Source organism: Fulmarus glacialis, unplaced genomic scaffold, assembly GCF_000690835.1.
Source record: "Fulmarus glacialis isolate BGI_N327 unplaced genomic scaffold, ASM69083v1 scaffold2181, whole genome shotgun sequence".
In the NCBI taxonomy this organism is placed as follows: domain Eukaryota; kingdom Metazoa; phylum Chordata; class Aves; order Procellariiformes; family Procellariidae; genus Fulmarus; species Fulmarus glacialis.
In genome coordinates this window covers 2,850-19,597 of record NW_009190741.1, presented here as the reverse complement: position 1 = coordinate 19,597, position 16,748 = coordinate 2,850, and the positions used below count along the sequence as shown (strand labels likewise).

The 16,748-nt window shown below is 34.5% G+C and overlaps 1 protein-coding gene across 1 annotated transcript in view; it reads right to left on the bottom strand.

Moving 5' to 3' along the window:
• LOC104083032 (follistatin-related protein 5) overlaps positions 1-1,590 on the bottom strand; it is a gene marked incomplete at its 5' end in the record, with an annotated part of 48,318 nt that extends 46,728 nt beyond the window's left edge. Inside the window, one exon of the mRNA XM_009586385.1 lies at positions 1,470-1,590. Coding sequence (XP_009584680.1) covers positions 1,470-1,590 — 121 coding nt within the window. The remainder of the gene's footprint in view (positions 1-1,469) is intronic.
• Between the last annotated feature and the right edge of the window lie 15,158 nt (positions 1,591-16,748).

Sequence of the window (16,748 nt, the reverse complement as noted above, 5' to 3'; positions counted from 1 at the left end):
CCATGTATTAGCTCAGGGAGGACACTCCATTTACAAAGTGTTGGTGGGTGGGGGAAGAAATTGGGGGGAAAAAAAAAGTTAAAAGAGATGGATAAATAGATACTCTAAGCCAGTTTCCTGGAGAAACAAAATGGCAGAGACAACATGTTAAGAAAACTGCAAACAAGCACTAAACATCAAAGTCATTTCAAGTGTGAAAGATATTAACAACAGAAAGTGGGGAAAAAAGGCTATTAAAAAAAGAGTGAATCGTATTAAAAGACAAGTAAAATAATCTTGGAAGCTGCATTTGGTGTGAATATCAATGAAAGATATGAATATCAGAAAATATTTCAGCATTTTTGGATAAGAGATGTCAAGAAAAGTCAATTATAATAAGAGTTTATGCAACTGATTAACAATTAACAAAACAAAGAATGATGGCAACAGCAGTGGCCAAGAAACTAGGTCTAGAATATGCTTCAGGAGAAAGTTAGAGCCTGTTAATGCAAAGTAAATTTGCAGGAGAAGATTGAGTTCAAACATGATTCTGGATAGGATTAAGTATCAACATGGAATAACAAATACTGGCAGTTTAATGCGGAAAGGTAGTCTTAAGAGTCAAAGATAAATGAACATTGAAATAACAGGAAAGCACAAGGTCACTCAAAAAAAAAAAAAAGACATTAAACCTCACTGGGGATAAAGTACAGTGGGACCTTGGACCCTTCATCAGTGGAGGAGAACAACTGCTTAAAATAATTTAGAAAAAAAATTACACATAGGAAAAAGAGCTAGGAGAGGGTACTCCAGTTCAAGAGAAGGGAAAGCCCTGTCTTCAGGGCACCAGTAACAATTGCAGTTAAGTTTTGTCCAAGTACAGAGCTCAGGAAAGTGGTCCTTCAACTTGAACAGATGTAGGAAAATGTAAAGATGAAGATTTCAAATCCAGATGCCTAGAGTTAATCTATTAAAATCATGGTTAGATTTCAAAATAATAAATGTGAATTTAGATGCCTACATCAATTACAAAACTTTTAGGGTAGTGCATTTTTTTAATCTTATATTAAATGCAACATTCTTAACACAACAGACCTATGCACTTATTTTTCCCAGTGTGTTCTCCAGAACTACTAAATTAATACTAAAAAGTACTTTATCTGTGTATATATATGTGTATATATAAAACCACTTATTAATCTGCATATAACATGCTAAACATCCTCAGTTCACAGTGCAGAGCAAGTCCTCTGGACTATCTTTATTCCTTTTAATAACTATTATTCATATGGAAGTAATAAATGAAAATGATTATATTTTATTGTTTTGCAAGGTTATTTATAGGAGAACAACAAGGAAAAATAATTGTATCTCTTTTTCTATTAAGCTGTAACACAATATAAAAACCAGTAAACCAGCAACAACAGATCTGCTCAACAAAATCCAAATCTAAGTCCTTATGACTTGGTAATTACAACATTTTTCCTTACCGTTCACTTGGAGAATATGAGTTTGATAGAGCTTATCATAGCCATCAGCATAGCAGGTGTAATTTCCCATATGAGTTGTGGTAACCTTAGTAATGTACAAGGATCCATCATCTCCAAAATCCTACCGGGAAAGATTAAAAACAAGGTTATCATAATTATGCCTGCATTTCTACAGTAATTATGCTCGTCATCTTGGAAACAAAGCTGTGATGTAAATATCAAACATCACAAATATTAAACCAGAATAGCTGACAGTAATCTGAAACCCAAATGTTATATTTGTGAATAGCAGAGTTGTTTGATCTTGCCACATACATTGTGTCTGTAAAAGAAAATACAACTTTTATTTTAACAATTAGTTAAACTCTGCAGAAGTAATATGTTTGTTTATTTAACTATGATAGTTATTTACAGAAGAAAAGCTGTTTAGGATTGGATCTGATCAGATAGAAAAACTAAATCTCTGCATAATTTAACAAGGGAAATAACATCCTGTGGACATGTGGTCATCCTTTGAAATGAGCAGATACACAGAAAAAAAAAAATCCTCATTTTTCTTCAAGTTTGAGTCACTGTTTTTAACTTCATCCTTTTATATATCTTTAATTGGCATATAGGTTCTACTGGATCAGAGTGCAAAATTTGACCCTCGTTTCGATTCCCAGTTCAATTCTCAGTTCAATTTCAATTAATACAGTATCATTTAAAATTTACAAGTTGTACACTATGCCAATTATTGTAAAAATGTATGGAACTATTAATAGTCAGTGTTTTATATTTCTTTGTTATTTTTCACGTCTGCAAGAACCACCCTAAAATAACAGTCCTAGTCCAAACCTACCTTCTTCCAGTCTACATCTCATAGATTCTAAAGTTCTTGTACAAATCCTGCTAGGAGTTGTTTTTTCTACATTATATTCCATTATTTACTTTTTCAAGGACGCTTCTTGACAGTTAGTTTCTTTTCAGTCTCACCTAGCAATCTTTTTATTGTTATATATGCGGTGTATTTACATAAAACAGTGACTAAATTATTTGAGCAAAGAACATAAAATAGAAATGTAAAACTATGAAAAATGTCTTTCAGTCTAATAGATAATTTCTGCTGTAAAATATTTAATTCAGAAATTAAAGTGCATAAACTAATATGAAAAACATACAAACACAGTCACTGTATCATATTAGGAAAAAGTATGCTGGATCTCCTATGGTATGCAGGTCAGCCCCTGTTCCTGAAAGGAACCCACGCTCTATAATCATATGCCTGATGTTAATATAGTCTATCAAAAACTCAGCTACCTTTCTTGTGTATTAAAAAGCTGTTTCAAAGCTTCTCAGTATTCTTATGTATACAATACAGCTTTCTTTTTAGTTTTATCCTAAACTTATTCATGGTCAGCTTATAGCCACTTTACTCCTTAACATAAACAGCCTCTAAAATAGCCTTTAAAATCTTTAAATAACTTAAAATATCCTCTCCTTGTGACTAACCAGAGGATACGGTACTATAAAATATGCACATATAGCATTATAATTATACGCAACACAAATATTCACACACACACGCAGGCTCACACACAGAGCCCAAAGTATCCAACAGGTGTCCGATTCATTAGAATGGGGATAGTCGCTAAGCTACAACATCTACATGTCTCATTAGATTCAGTGATTCATTACAGAAGCACTACTTCTGTAAACTCATTTCAAGGATCTGGTATTCCTGAAGGCAAGTGTTACTGGTAAAGACCATAGCAAAGGAGACTTTCAGTACATCAGCCTCTTCCATTTCTGTTTTCACCAGGTCCCGTGCCCCACTCAGCAACAGGCCTGTATTTTCCCTAGTCTTCCTTTTGCTGCTGATATAGCCCTGAAGCCCTGTAGAAGCCCTTCTTGCTGTCCTTCCGTGTCCCTCACCAGATTCAGTTCCAGGTGGGCTTTGGCTTTCCTAATCCTTCACATTCAAACAGTGTCTCCATGTTCTTCCTGGGTCACCTGTCCTTGCTTCCACCTTTCTTCCTTTTTATTTGAGTTCTGTCAGGAGCTCCTTGTTCATTAATACAGGCCTCTGGCTGCCTTTGATTTCCTGTTCATTGTGATGGACCATTCTTGAGCATAGAGGACGTGATCCCTGAAAATCAACCAGCTCTCTTAGATCTCTCTTCTTTCCAGCATGGTCTCCTATGGGATCCTTCCAAGCATGTCCTTGAACAGGCTGAAGTCTGCTCTCCTGAAGCCTAGGGTTGTGCTTCTGCTTTTTGCCTTGCTGCCTCCTCTTAGGCTCCTTGATTCCACCATCTCATGGTCACTGCAGCCAAGGTTACCCTGACCTTTATATTCCCAACCAGTTCTTCCTTATTTTTAAGCATGAGGTCCGGTAGAGCACTTCCTTTCACTGGCTCCTCTATCGTGTGTGTTAACATCATTACTGTCTAAGATACCACACTCAAACTAGAGATAAACATTAAGGCATTATAAAAATGTTCTTCCAGTCCAACTAAATTGTATACATCTCTAGGGAGTAATCAAAATCTGCTGATGTTAGAGCAAAAGGAACTACTACCATTCAAGGTGAACAGCCACTGCATTGCTTAGGTTTTAATCAACTACTTACATGATTACATGACAAAAAGACATGTTAATGTTGAACCCTGTAACAGAGAACACAGTCGTATTGGCTAAATCATGTCTGAATTGCCAATTTTCAGAACTCTTCCAAGTTAATCATACTTTAAAGTCTGACCAAATGTACCATTTAAGAAAAAAAACAAGAGCATCTATATAAGTGACACGAGAACATTTATAAAGATGTGTAGTCAGACTAGTGAAATCTCCTGTGATATAGCCACATTGCTGTACTTTCTCTTTTTATACTTCAGACTCAGTCATCTTTCTTTTCTCCTTTTCCATCTTTAAGCTCAAAATTTTACAGGAGCTGGATAGGAGGAAACATCTGCATTACTGACATTATATCTGCAAACAACAGTATAAAGCTCTGAAAGTAAATTCTGCTATTCTACATGTCAATGATAGAATAGGATATGAGCTCTGGACATCTCTGAAACTTTCTCCTTGGTTCTCCTTTGTGATCAAACCTGTCTGCAACTGACTGTGACACGGGCACAAAAAAAAAAAAGACAAAAAAGAAAGAGTCATAGTTCAGTGAAGGTGGCTGTCCAATAGTCAAACGAGAGAAAAAACAGTCCTCTCAAATTTAGCACAGAGCTTTCCCTGGGTTCAGCTTATCCTTTTTGCCTAATGTATGCTTTCTTTGTTATCGATGAAAGAAGGAAAAAAAGGCATTAAAATATGCATCGTACCATTGAACCAAAACATTTTTAGAAGCACCCTCTTTCCTTATATCATAAAATATCCCTACTAGGGTCATCCTACCAGTCTGGGATGCATTCCATAGTCCATTTGAACCAAGGTCACCAAATTAAATGTGAATAATAGCCAGAAATCACTGGAGCAGAATTCTTGCAGCAAAGAGACTGAAGCTGCAGTTATATGAAGTATTACAGATGGATACATCATCTTGAGTTTAAGCAACATGTAATTTAAGGAATTATTTGGCTGAAATTGCCTTAAGCCTTTACATATACATTCTGCAACTGTCCTAGAGCTACTGTAATGTCTGCGGAGCTTAAAAGGATTGTCTCCCTGTATGAAAGGGAGGAAAAATTCTACATTAACTCAGAAATGCTCCCTCTCTTATGCTCTTCAGTTAAACTTATGTATTGCCCTACCTACAAAGCAATTGGAGAAAAACTTTTGGTAGTTTTTTTTCTTTTTTGATTACAATGAAACTCACATTTAGCCTATTATTCACTGTAAGTTCCAGATGTTTAATTTATCCAATTGTTTTAGATTGTATGCTGATACAAGGGATAATTTTAAGTTGATTTTCCTAAACGCAAAACATTGCCCTTTTCCTTGCTGCATGACTTCCTATACTTTTCCAGCTATTTCTTTAATTTGATCTTATTAGTCTAAATCAGTGTAATCTTCAAAAACAGTTGCAGCCCTTCATAAATTAGTGGCATCTAGATAACATTTCCTGAGCTTACAAAGGTGTAAAAATCTGTACTAAAGTCAAGAAATAAGATATCTGTGCTATTTCCTCTATCCAGAAGGTCTGTCACTATACTATAGAAGGAAATTTAACTTAGATTGACACACATAAAGATTAATATAGAAAAATAGCAAGGCTCAGCTGTAATAAAATTTCTAAATACGGCAAACATACCGCATAGTCACAGTGACAAAATTACCTGCTTGTGACCAAAGGTTATCCTGTTTTGGTCCAGTGTAGTAGTTGGCAGAGGTCGAGCCTGTGTGAAATTTGGTTATAACAACAGAGGTTAACTCAGCACAAACAACCTGTTAATCAGTGTGAAAACACCACTGAAAAGAGAATTTTTGAGATGTGCAGACTGTGAGCACCAGTGATGACAACAGGCAGGTGTTGGCATTGAGTGAATTTGAACACGCCAATCAAGACTTGAACATTCTCTACCCAATCCTATAACTGATAGTGCCAAGGGAGACACCAAGTCTCTCAAGGGAGAGACCACAGGGACATGTAAGAGACTCAATGGGTACACAGGGGACAACTCCAACGAGACATAAAGACACTCAAGAACAGTGAACCAAAGAGGCATTTGGGGGATCCCACACCCCAGCCTCAGGACTGCACATCACCTAGATGGACCTGCTATGCTGAGCTGCCCAACTTCTGGACTGAGCCACCTCCCACACTATAGGACAGGGAGGCCACATAATGAGCTGCCACGCTCACCCACCCCACTCCAGTTTCTCTCCTGGACTCCACCTTTTCTCCTGTGGAATAGGGAAGTTGTAAAATTTGTGAAACCACACGTATCTGTGATTAAAGTGTTTTGTTATCCAAGCCCATTTAACCTCTGTGCTGTCAGTTTGGTCCTAAAAGGCAACATCCCAGCAGAAAATGGTTTGGTTCCTTTGTGCCTTTATAGTCATAGAATACTTATATGCATCTTATTAAAATCTACTCAATCTTTGTTTCTTCACAAACTTTGTAACCTTCTCTGCAAATTCCTCAAATTCACCGAGCAGTCTATCAAAAGCTTTTAAAAACAGAAAACACAGCTATAATATCTCACTCAGGGAGTCTGTAAGCTGCACAGTAAAAGAACTTTGATAAAAAATATTACTATGTGCTGCCTTATTCTTACATTCTATCCTTTGAATGTTATCAATGACAAAATACTGGGCTAGATAAACCTCTGGTCCATTATGACTATTCTTACATTCTTCCATGATCTCACCTACTACTTTCCCAATTTATTGGGATTTTTTTTTTCCAGTCCCCGCTACATTACTTTCCAGTTTTTCTTCTTTCCCGGAGAACATAAACTCAGTGATTTTATGCTCATATTTCACTCAAGCTGCCTTTCACTGTAACATCTTCAGTCTTCTTGTAGACTGAAATTTAAACATGAAAATTGGAATCTAGATGAACCTTCCTGTAATTTTTCAGTTTTTTCCCTAAATATACTCAAAATATTTATTCAGAAAACATACATCTCACCGTATTTCTTCGCCAAAAGGTGTTTGGGCAACCAAATTTCACATTGCACAACTCTGTTGTTTCTGCTAGTTGCTCATTAAGAGAAGAAAATAACCCACCTAAAAATTAACCCACCTGGTAAGACTGTCAATAACTTGCCTTTCTTAAGATAACTATAGCTTTCTGTATTAGCACTTCAGTTACACAATATTTCTACCAAGCCTTCAATATGCCATTATATAAGTTACCACTACAAAAATCAAAAAAGAACCTCCTTTAATGCTTACTTCTAACTTTGATTATGTGAACCAATACAACTGGATTTCCTTTCAAAAAAAACCCACTTGAATAACTCCAGCAATCTTCTTAGTTGCATATTTTTTATCTTTATCTCTTTCTACAGTGTATGAAGCAGTAAGTTCAATTAACTTTTTTCCCCTTACTAGCTAAACACGTTTTCAAAGTGTTGCTCTTCAAGTTATTAGTGGAAGAATGAAGAACAGCTCTTCAAAAGAGCCACACTAGACGTACTTACACTTTATCTAGCAAATGGCTATTATTATTGCTGTCTAAAATTTTTTGCCTAATCTCTGCCAAAGATATTTGTGAACAAAATAGGACATAGGAATAGGACATAGGATGGAGCGTATTGACACTTAGCTGCTACAATGCAGTCTGGAGACTAGTTTAATTTAACATTCCTTATGCTAAGTTATTAGATACTGCTTTGAAGCACACTTACCCGTTCCAGGCCTTTGACTGATTCACTGTAGCATGATGATATCTTTAGATACCATAGCTATTTTCTAAGTAAACGGATGTCTGTGTTAGGGCTTCTCACCTCTTTTTCATAGAAACCATGAATAAAACATCCCTGTGGCTATTTTACTCAGAGACATCAGTATTTCAATAGGATTCCCGCATGACATTGTAATTTCATCACTCAGAGTTTGGGTTTTATGGGTGGGGGTTTTTTGTTGTTGTTGTTTGTTTTGTTGTTTGTTTTGGTTTGGTTTTTTTACAACTACAAAACAAATGTTCCTAGCTTATTGTTATTCGGAATTCAATGTTTGTTTTGTTAATTAAAGCAAACAATTCAATAGAAAGAGAACTGAATGTTGAAGCGTTTGGAAAGGGATGGTGAAATATAGACAGTTCTTTGACACTGAATGTTGACATATATTTAGTGTTTTATAGAACAACTCACAAGCTAAGTCAATGAAAAAAACTGCATCCATACAGACACACACAAGCATCATTGAACAGAGCTTTCAAAGATCAACAGCAATACATACAGAAAAGGGTTTCTTTATCTTTTGAAAAAATATTTGATGACCCAAAAACATTGCTACAAGCTCAATTTTTGTTAAATAAACTACTGTTCAAATAGAAATGGCATGGTACTTACACAATTAAATTGAGAAACTAATTATTTATGTCATGCTTAAAAAAGATAGAATTGAACAATTATCTTAACAATGATTCCACTGCAACTCTGTTCTGTTGAAGGACTTGACATTTAAGAATCATGATATGTGTCATGAATAACAAGTAAAGGAATATGGAAACAAAATGTTCATTTGACAATGAATCTTTGTTTAGTTGTCTTAGCATTAATACAACAGAAACCTAAAGGTGATTTTTGTTTATAAATCAATAATTATTTCCTTCAGTTTTATAACTCGCTTTCATATGCTAATGCTTTGCATATGAGAGAGTCTATGATCATTTGCCTGCACTTCATTAACAGCTCTAGAAAGACTGTTGCCAGCTCTCCCCACAGGAGAATGCATAATGAAACAGACTGCTTGAATTTCTTCATCATCATAGAGACTAGGGTTTTTTTTGTTTTGGTTTGTGGGGTTTTTTTAAAACTACAGTTAATTTATTGTCAATATATTGCTCTCTGAAATAACTTTTTTTTTGCTTTGTATAAAAACCTTCTGTACTCCAAATCTTGAGTATTCTTTCATCTAGAGATCACAACCTTCCCTCCAAAAGACATCTCCCCCAAAATGAAAAATACCAGGTCTTTATTCTCCTTTTCACTCATTGCATCCCTACTGTTCCCTGCCCAAATCTCACTTGCAACACATAACTGAGAATTCAGTTCAGATAATTTAAGAAGTCCAGAAAATTGAATTAGGCATGCAGTCTAGATATAGGTGATCTGAAGCCATTATATCCAAAATTGACAGAAGACTTTTTTTTTTTTTTTTTTAATCAGAAAACATAGTTGTTCTAGAAAAGAAGGCCTAACTCCCTCACAAAATAGCTTTTGAACTAGTGCTTACAGTCCCAAGTAACATATAGGTATACCATAGTTAAATCATTAATGTACATAATTCAAACTAGGGCTCGGTACCCGGGTCTTCCACATTCTGAGTGATCCAAAGGGTTCATCTTGAACTCAAAAAATAGGAAATATTTTCCTTCTATTTTTTATGTGGGTTTTTTTGTTTGTTTGTTTTTGTTGTTTGGGGTTTTTTAATACCTTTTTTTTTTTTAACTCTTGTAATTTTTTAGGGCTAGATGATAACTTTCTGAACAGCATTTCAGCCTCAACTTTTTACACCAAGATCCAAACATACTATAAAACTGAACATACTGTATTTAAGAGATCTATGAACTGGTTAAGAATCTTCTTTTGAAATTTCCCCTCTGTAAGCTCAGTTTCTGGCAGCTGATGAATTCTATGTGTTTTTCCTGGAAGACCTCAGCATTGGTACAGAGTAAAAAGTCATTTTTACGCACCACAGTTTACACTTACAAACTTTCACAGTACCGATTTTATGGGGCCTGTTTCGTGTAGGTCAGAAGAAACAATTGATAGAATATTCTTATGGCCTTAAAATTTTCAACTTGTAAAGAACTTCAAAACATTACTCTTAACTCCAAAACTCCATATTTTGGGGAAAGGAAAAGGAAAAGGAAGAAGAAAAAGAAAAAAGAAGAAGAAAAAGAAAAAAAGGAGGAAGAAAAAGAAAAAGAAGAAGGAAAAGGACAAGGAAAAGGAAAAGAGAAAAAGATAACAAGGACAATAATAAAATAATTACAGGAATGAGGACATGAGAACTGGAGATATGAATTCTTAGTTACATTATCCTCAGACAGAAAAAAACCAGCTTACTGTGTCCTTAATAAATGGAATTAGCAAGCACCAAATATTTTTAATTAATAGCTTTTTGATTACTTATGAAACCTGTACTTCTAGTTGCAGTCTTTGAAAAACCTAAAACAAAGAAGAAAATTATATTGGTTGTTATCCTTTTTACTGATGGTTAATAATGTAATCACTGTAACACTATTATACTAGCTGAGTGATAATGACAACACAATTTGGGTGGGGTTTTTGCCCTCCTTTTTAGAGAGAAATCTTGATTTTCTTATGCGAAATGGAAAAAAAAAAAAAAAGATTTGTCTCTGAACTGATCAGGAAAACAATTTGCACGTAAGAATTAAAATTTTGCATTGCTCTGATGTGGAAAAGCTGCATCAGTAATTGCAGCCATCTAGATATTTTCAAAACACAGTTGTTTGCTTGTAAAACACAGCCTGTACACATAATCCCCTTCTTTTCCTATACATCCCTCCATGCTTTCTGCATTTAATTTCAGTTGACTCATGGAAGTACCAGTAATACTAATGTCGCATTTTTGTTCATATTTTATATATTTATTTTTCAGAATCTGTAACTTACTTTATTACAAGGACACAGAGAGTAGATAACCTTTTGAGGGTTAACTGGAAACATTTTTTAAAATAATTATTGAGGTATGTTTGGTTTGCCAGATAAATTCAGCTCAGGCTTTTCATGCTAATGTCAATTTTACAACTCCTACTTTCCAAGTAATCAGTTTCTCTGTTCATGTTGGCAGAGCAATGCAACTCTGTGGTTTGCTATTGCATGTCAGGAAGAAATTAAATTCTATAAAGAAATCTGAGAATAATTGCATTTGGCACAAATCCAAGATTTTTTAGGTTTTCCTTCTAGCTCAAAAGGGAAAACAAAACTTAAATTTCCTAAGCACAAATTTTGCATACCTTCTCTCAATCTCATATTTTACAGCTGCAATAAGAACAAATCATGACTGTAGTGTAAATCCACTGGTTGAAGAACCAGCCTGACAGAAAATTGTAAATCAAGTCAAAGCTTAAAGAAAGAACACAGTGTAATATAGTAAAGAATAGTATAATATATATAGTAGAAAGTGGCAGGGTCTTAAAAAGAAACTCTGTTCTGAAGAATGTAACACCAGACAACAGTTCGTGGTTATTAAAGCAGACTAACTTTAGTCAAGGGAAATTAATCTTCCTAAGCTTCTTTTACAGTCAGTTGAGAAAGCTAAAGGTAGCAAAATCCTTTCATGGGCCAGTTCAGTGGATTTGTCTTTGCTCATTGCTTTGAATTACTGTCTCTATCTCTCTGCTGACCATGGAAACAAACTTCCTAGCTACAATTAGACATTGTAAGTATCTCATTGGACCCTCTGTTTCTTGGCACTGGGGAGACTGGGGGGTGGGGGAGGGGAAAGGAGTAATTTTTACAAGGGTATTTTTCAGCACAGCAAGGTAGCCTCGCCATCACTCTACTGCCAATGGGAAAAAAGGTGATCATCTAGTGAGTAATTCGGAGCATCTAAGTAAATCTCAGATTTTGAGGAAGTCTTCATGCATATCTTCCTAACTTGTCTTACAAATGGTCAATGCAGAGATCACCCTCTATTATTTCTTCCTAAAATATGACTTTGTAATGCATGAACCCTGACCACTAGTTGAATTGAACAGGATTTGTCTATATTTAGCAAATCTGAGAAAAAGATTATTTCTCTGACTATAAATGAATAGAATATACTGTACCTGCTTAAATAAATAGAGATGTATGATTTTTCCTTCATTCTCTTGGATACAAGTAAGGACTGCAGTTTCACTTCAAGAGGAAATAGTAACACCTAATAAATGGTAACATCAATTATTCTATGGAAAACATGCAGCAGCTTTGTGCTTTTCAAACTATGTCAGTGGATTAAAAATTGGGTTTGCTACTTTGAAACCTAATAGTGTTACAGGTTTCCTAAGAACCTGCAGAGGGACCACACAGACAACTGCCATAAAACCCCTCACTCCTAGGTCTCCAGTGAGAATAACAACTTCATTTTATACGTAGTCGTGTAAAGAGAATTTGGATCTTGTATGTGGGAGAGACAAACTACACACAAGCGACAGTTTTGCCAAAGTACTAGAGCTCTTGAAGCTAGCCATAAAACATCACTAATCTTTTACTTCCCAAAAAACTCTGTAACTTTATGCTATCTTACTATGAATCTGCAATAATAACTGCTAATTCATTTAGACATGCAAAATCTCCAACTGAGTAGATACAGCTTATATTAAATGGAAATTTCAGCATGCTCTGATACAGCTGCCTTTTTTATTGGTTCATGTTACACACAGAGATCTTCAGAATGACTCACATACCATTTAACTTCTACTTTTTAACAAAACAAATTGTTATATAATCAGATTTAATAGGATAAAGCTATTTGACATTTGTTTCTCATATATTTTTCAATTTAACATCACAAACAGTGACATGAATTTATAATTACCCATTTACCACCATTTATTACAATTGCCCCAAACTGTTCTTATTTTAAATCGGCTTTAATTGTAGATGTATTTATTATTACACTCGAAGCTAGAGCTGCAAAAAGAAACTAGCTTTGCACTGTGCAGTTTGCTTGTATCAGATCACATCCCAAGTGATAGCTAAGTCCTAGGAGGCCCCAAAGAAGCAGAAGTACTGACACAATTTGTGCTTTAAAGGGCCTCAATTTAGGGTCAGATTTGTGGAATGAGCTTTGCAAGAGCATCCCCATTTCTACTTTCTTTCTTTAAACACATTTTATTTGTAGGAAGAATGCAAAGAAATAATTGAATACTTCTTAAATTTTCCTGATTCTAAAAACATCAACTCTTCATAATTACACTGGGATAAGATTAAACTTATTTTCAATCACTTAGCTTACAAGCACTTTTGTTCTAAATTTATAAAGTTTATTGGAGTTTTTGGTCTTCCTATTGCATAAAATACTGGGTTTCAGTTTTAGTTTCATAAGTACAAACCCTTTTCTTATGTTGGCGATATTCATATCTTTGATTCCTGAACTGTGCTCAACTTAAAGTAATAGAACTCACTTATTTTATTTCACAGAAACAAATTGCTCAAGATGTTTCTTTAAAAACTCAAGAGAATCTACAAACAATACAAAAATAACCTTTTATACTTTCATATCACTAAAATTTTCATCCAATTTTCATCCAGTCCATCCCATGTATTTCTGAATTATCCAGGAGTGAGACAGACAGGCAGGTAAAGTGTCTTCAAGCTTTATGCAGTCTGCAAAAGCTCTGCAGGATAAATTTTGTTTTATTACAAGCTACCCTGTGTACATGTGATAAGCCAACCAATGGGCAATAAAATACTTTGTCAAACACATAGAGCTTTCAGGTATCTTGCAGACAAAACTACCTAAAGCAAAAAAGATAGAGATTGGTAGGGAATCTCCTACTATGTGGTAGCTGAAGAGGAGATATGGAGAAAAAAAAAGAAAAAACAGACCTAGTGCCTTCAAACCTGATTTTGAAAATCAGAATGACTCACTTTAGGCTATTCTTAGAGTGCAAGGGAAAAAAAAGCATATTGTGACTTGAATAGTTTTCTTTAAAATGATCTCTCATTTTATATACAGCATTAATATATGATCTCCAGACAACAGTAGAGAGAAAATATGGCCAGTCACACACGTTACTTGGATTATTAACACAGTGCCATTTGTGTAAGTTTGTTATCAAGTACGTTATATAAGAAACTGGTACATACATGCTTAGAAAGATTTTGAATGGAATTCCTATACAAAAGATTTTTTTTAAAGTATATACCTGAATACACACAACACAGTGAGTGACATCTGTCCACTGCCATCCTTTGCTCTTTGCTTAGAAAATCAAAATATTGAGAGCTTGAATGCTAGCACAGCAGCTTCACTCAACAAGGGTCTAGCCCAGATTGACACACTCAATACTCATAAAAATATTTTTCATAGAGCCTTTTAAGCAAATCCCAGTCAATCTGAACTAAGCACTTAGCATGAGCTGGAGTACAACAAGCAAAGGCTGAATTACACTAATAAAGAATTGAAAGCTGAGACAATTTACATTTAGTAGCTATCTTAGTTATCCAAACATCATACACATATTGCCTTTGCTCAAACCACTAACACAACATTACATGTTCATCAGTCTAATCTTTTATCACAGGAAAGCTTTACTAGACAAGATCAATTCCTTAATGTCAATGAAAGAAAAGACACTTCAGTGTCATTGGCAGCAACTTCAAGACTGTCACTGTAACCAATGAAACTAGTTATGTAGGAACATTTCTCCCCCCCCCCCCCCTTACATAAATGAATTGTGATGATACTTTTTATACTTTTTAGTGATAGCCTTTGTACTCTCTGTTCATGGTTTCTGATCAGGTAAACTGTAAGCTATTGCAAGAAGATCCTGGTATAAAACAAGATAAATTACAGTGTTCAGAAAGTAGTCTGTAAAAAAAAAAAAGTTTCAGCATGTGGTGGCACTGACAAACATATTTTCTAGAGCTGTACCAAATATGATTTCTATTCTTTTACTAATATGAAGCCAAGATGTTATGAAGAAAGTTAGTAAGCCTACAGGTATCTCATATTTTGATGGTTGTTCATATACAAATACAATAGCATAACGCTTAACTAACAAAATCTTCCATTTTCTACCCATTATGACCAGCAAGATATTTGTGTTTCTCCTTTCCAGTAACATCCTTCTGTCAGATGTAATCTGTCTTCAAGTCACAGAAATGAGGATGGAAATTCCTTATTTCCTAAAGGGATTGTGAATAGTGGTCATTAATATTTTCTGGCTGTTATTAACAAAGTAAAGAAATCTTGCTGATGTTTTGCAACTTTGTTCTTATTAAACACTCACATCATTTGTTATACATATAAAGTTCACCATATCCTGCTATTTGCAAAATTCTTAGTAAACTGTGTATTATTTTGAAGCAAATTGCCTAAATGAGGTACAGGTGTTTCCTACGCATTGTAACAGTTTAAAAAAAAATCAAACACAAATACTTTCAATTGCACAGTTGAAAGACCATAATCTCCAGTTAAACAAAACACATATAAAAGATTTATATGCAAATCAGAGTATCACACTGAGTCATGACCACATTTTTGTGCTCTCTTTGAATTGAGAGTAACAGGTTCTCTCCTCTGTGAGAAATCCACCGCTTCAATTTTACTACTGCTGTGCCAATCATAATAAGTAATCCTCTTTTGTTGCAACAATAGCTAACTCTTTGTTAACAGACTTCAAGTTTCTATGGGATCTACCAAAATAATTTTACTTCTCAGTACACCATTATTGTTTGTATTTGTCTCCTGTATTTAATTTTTGGGTTTTTAATGACTGCTTTCTGTAAAGAACCCAAAAATTCATTAGAAATCCAAGTCCCTTATGAACCATGAAGCTATATATACATATACATACACCTTCTTTTTTCACCTTTGTTCTATGCTTTCGTATTAAACAATGGGACAGCACTATTCATTGGAAAGCTTCTATTCTACTATCATTATAAGTAACTGTATTACTGAAATACCATCATACAAATTTTTCTTATATACAGTACAGTCGTACTTTGGAAGACTGAAATGCACAGAAGTTCTTTTTCTATTGCTGACCCCTCTAGCTAACCCTTGCTTTCAATTATATTCTAATCTAATTATAACCCTATCATCAACAGTTGCTAACTGTTGCTAATCATAGAATTCATGTCAGAAATAAGATCTTTAATACAGAAGGGTGGGAGAAAAGGAAGCTTTTTTCCCCTGCCTTCCATTTACTATAATTTAAAATGTTAATATTTTAACATTCACAGCTTAAACTTCAAAGCTTTTTTCATGAATGCATTTCTTGTCTGACTAATGTATATCATGTCAAAAACATGAAGGCAAAACAGGATTTCAGTCATCTTTCATTAACTATAAGTGACAACAGCAGGAACTTCACAGAATTCCTAACATTTGCCAAATTGCGGCACAAAATTTAAAACATCTTGTAGACAAAAGTGGTATGGCATTGATATTTTACTATGCCAGAGTATGGCAATTCCATTTTATTTCTCATTAACATAAACAGGTCTGCAAAGACAGACTCTTGCCTGGAAGGAGCACATACTCTACAAAGGAAGATATAGTCTCATCCCAATTAAGTAACAGGACAATTTGAAATGAAATGCATAACTATTGCTGTATTCAAAGTTCTTAAGATTAAATGTACACCCAAATCTGATTTTAAACCAGACAAGATAACCTACTTCAGATAAGAGTGGACAAGAATGTTTTCTTTTACTAAGATACTCTGAATTTTATTTTAGGTTAAAAATTTTTTTCTTTTTTCTTTTTTTCTTCAAGTGTTCAATCAAATATCAATATGAAAAGACTAAACATTGGAAAACATTTAGATATTTTCCTTAGAAATTTCTAGAAGAAAAATGTTAATCATCAGCAAAACAAAAACATACTTAGTAAGTATTTTTGGGTAACAGCCAAAAATCCAATCACTTCTACCTCATTTTATCTGCAAAAATATAATAAAGAATGCAGATTCAGTGATCCTCTGTA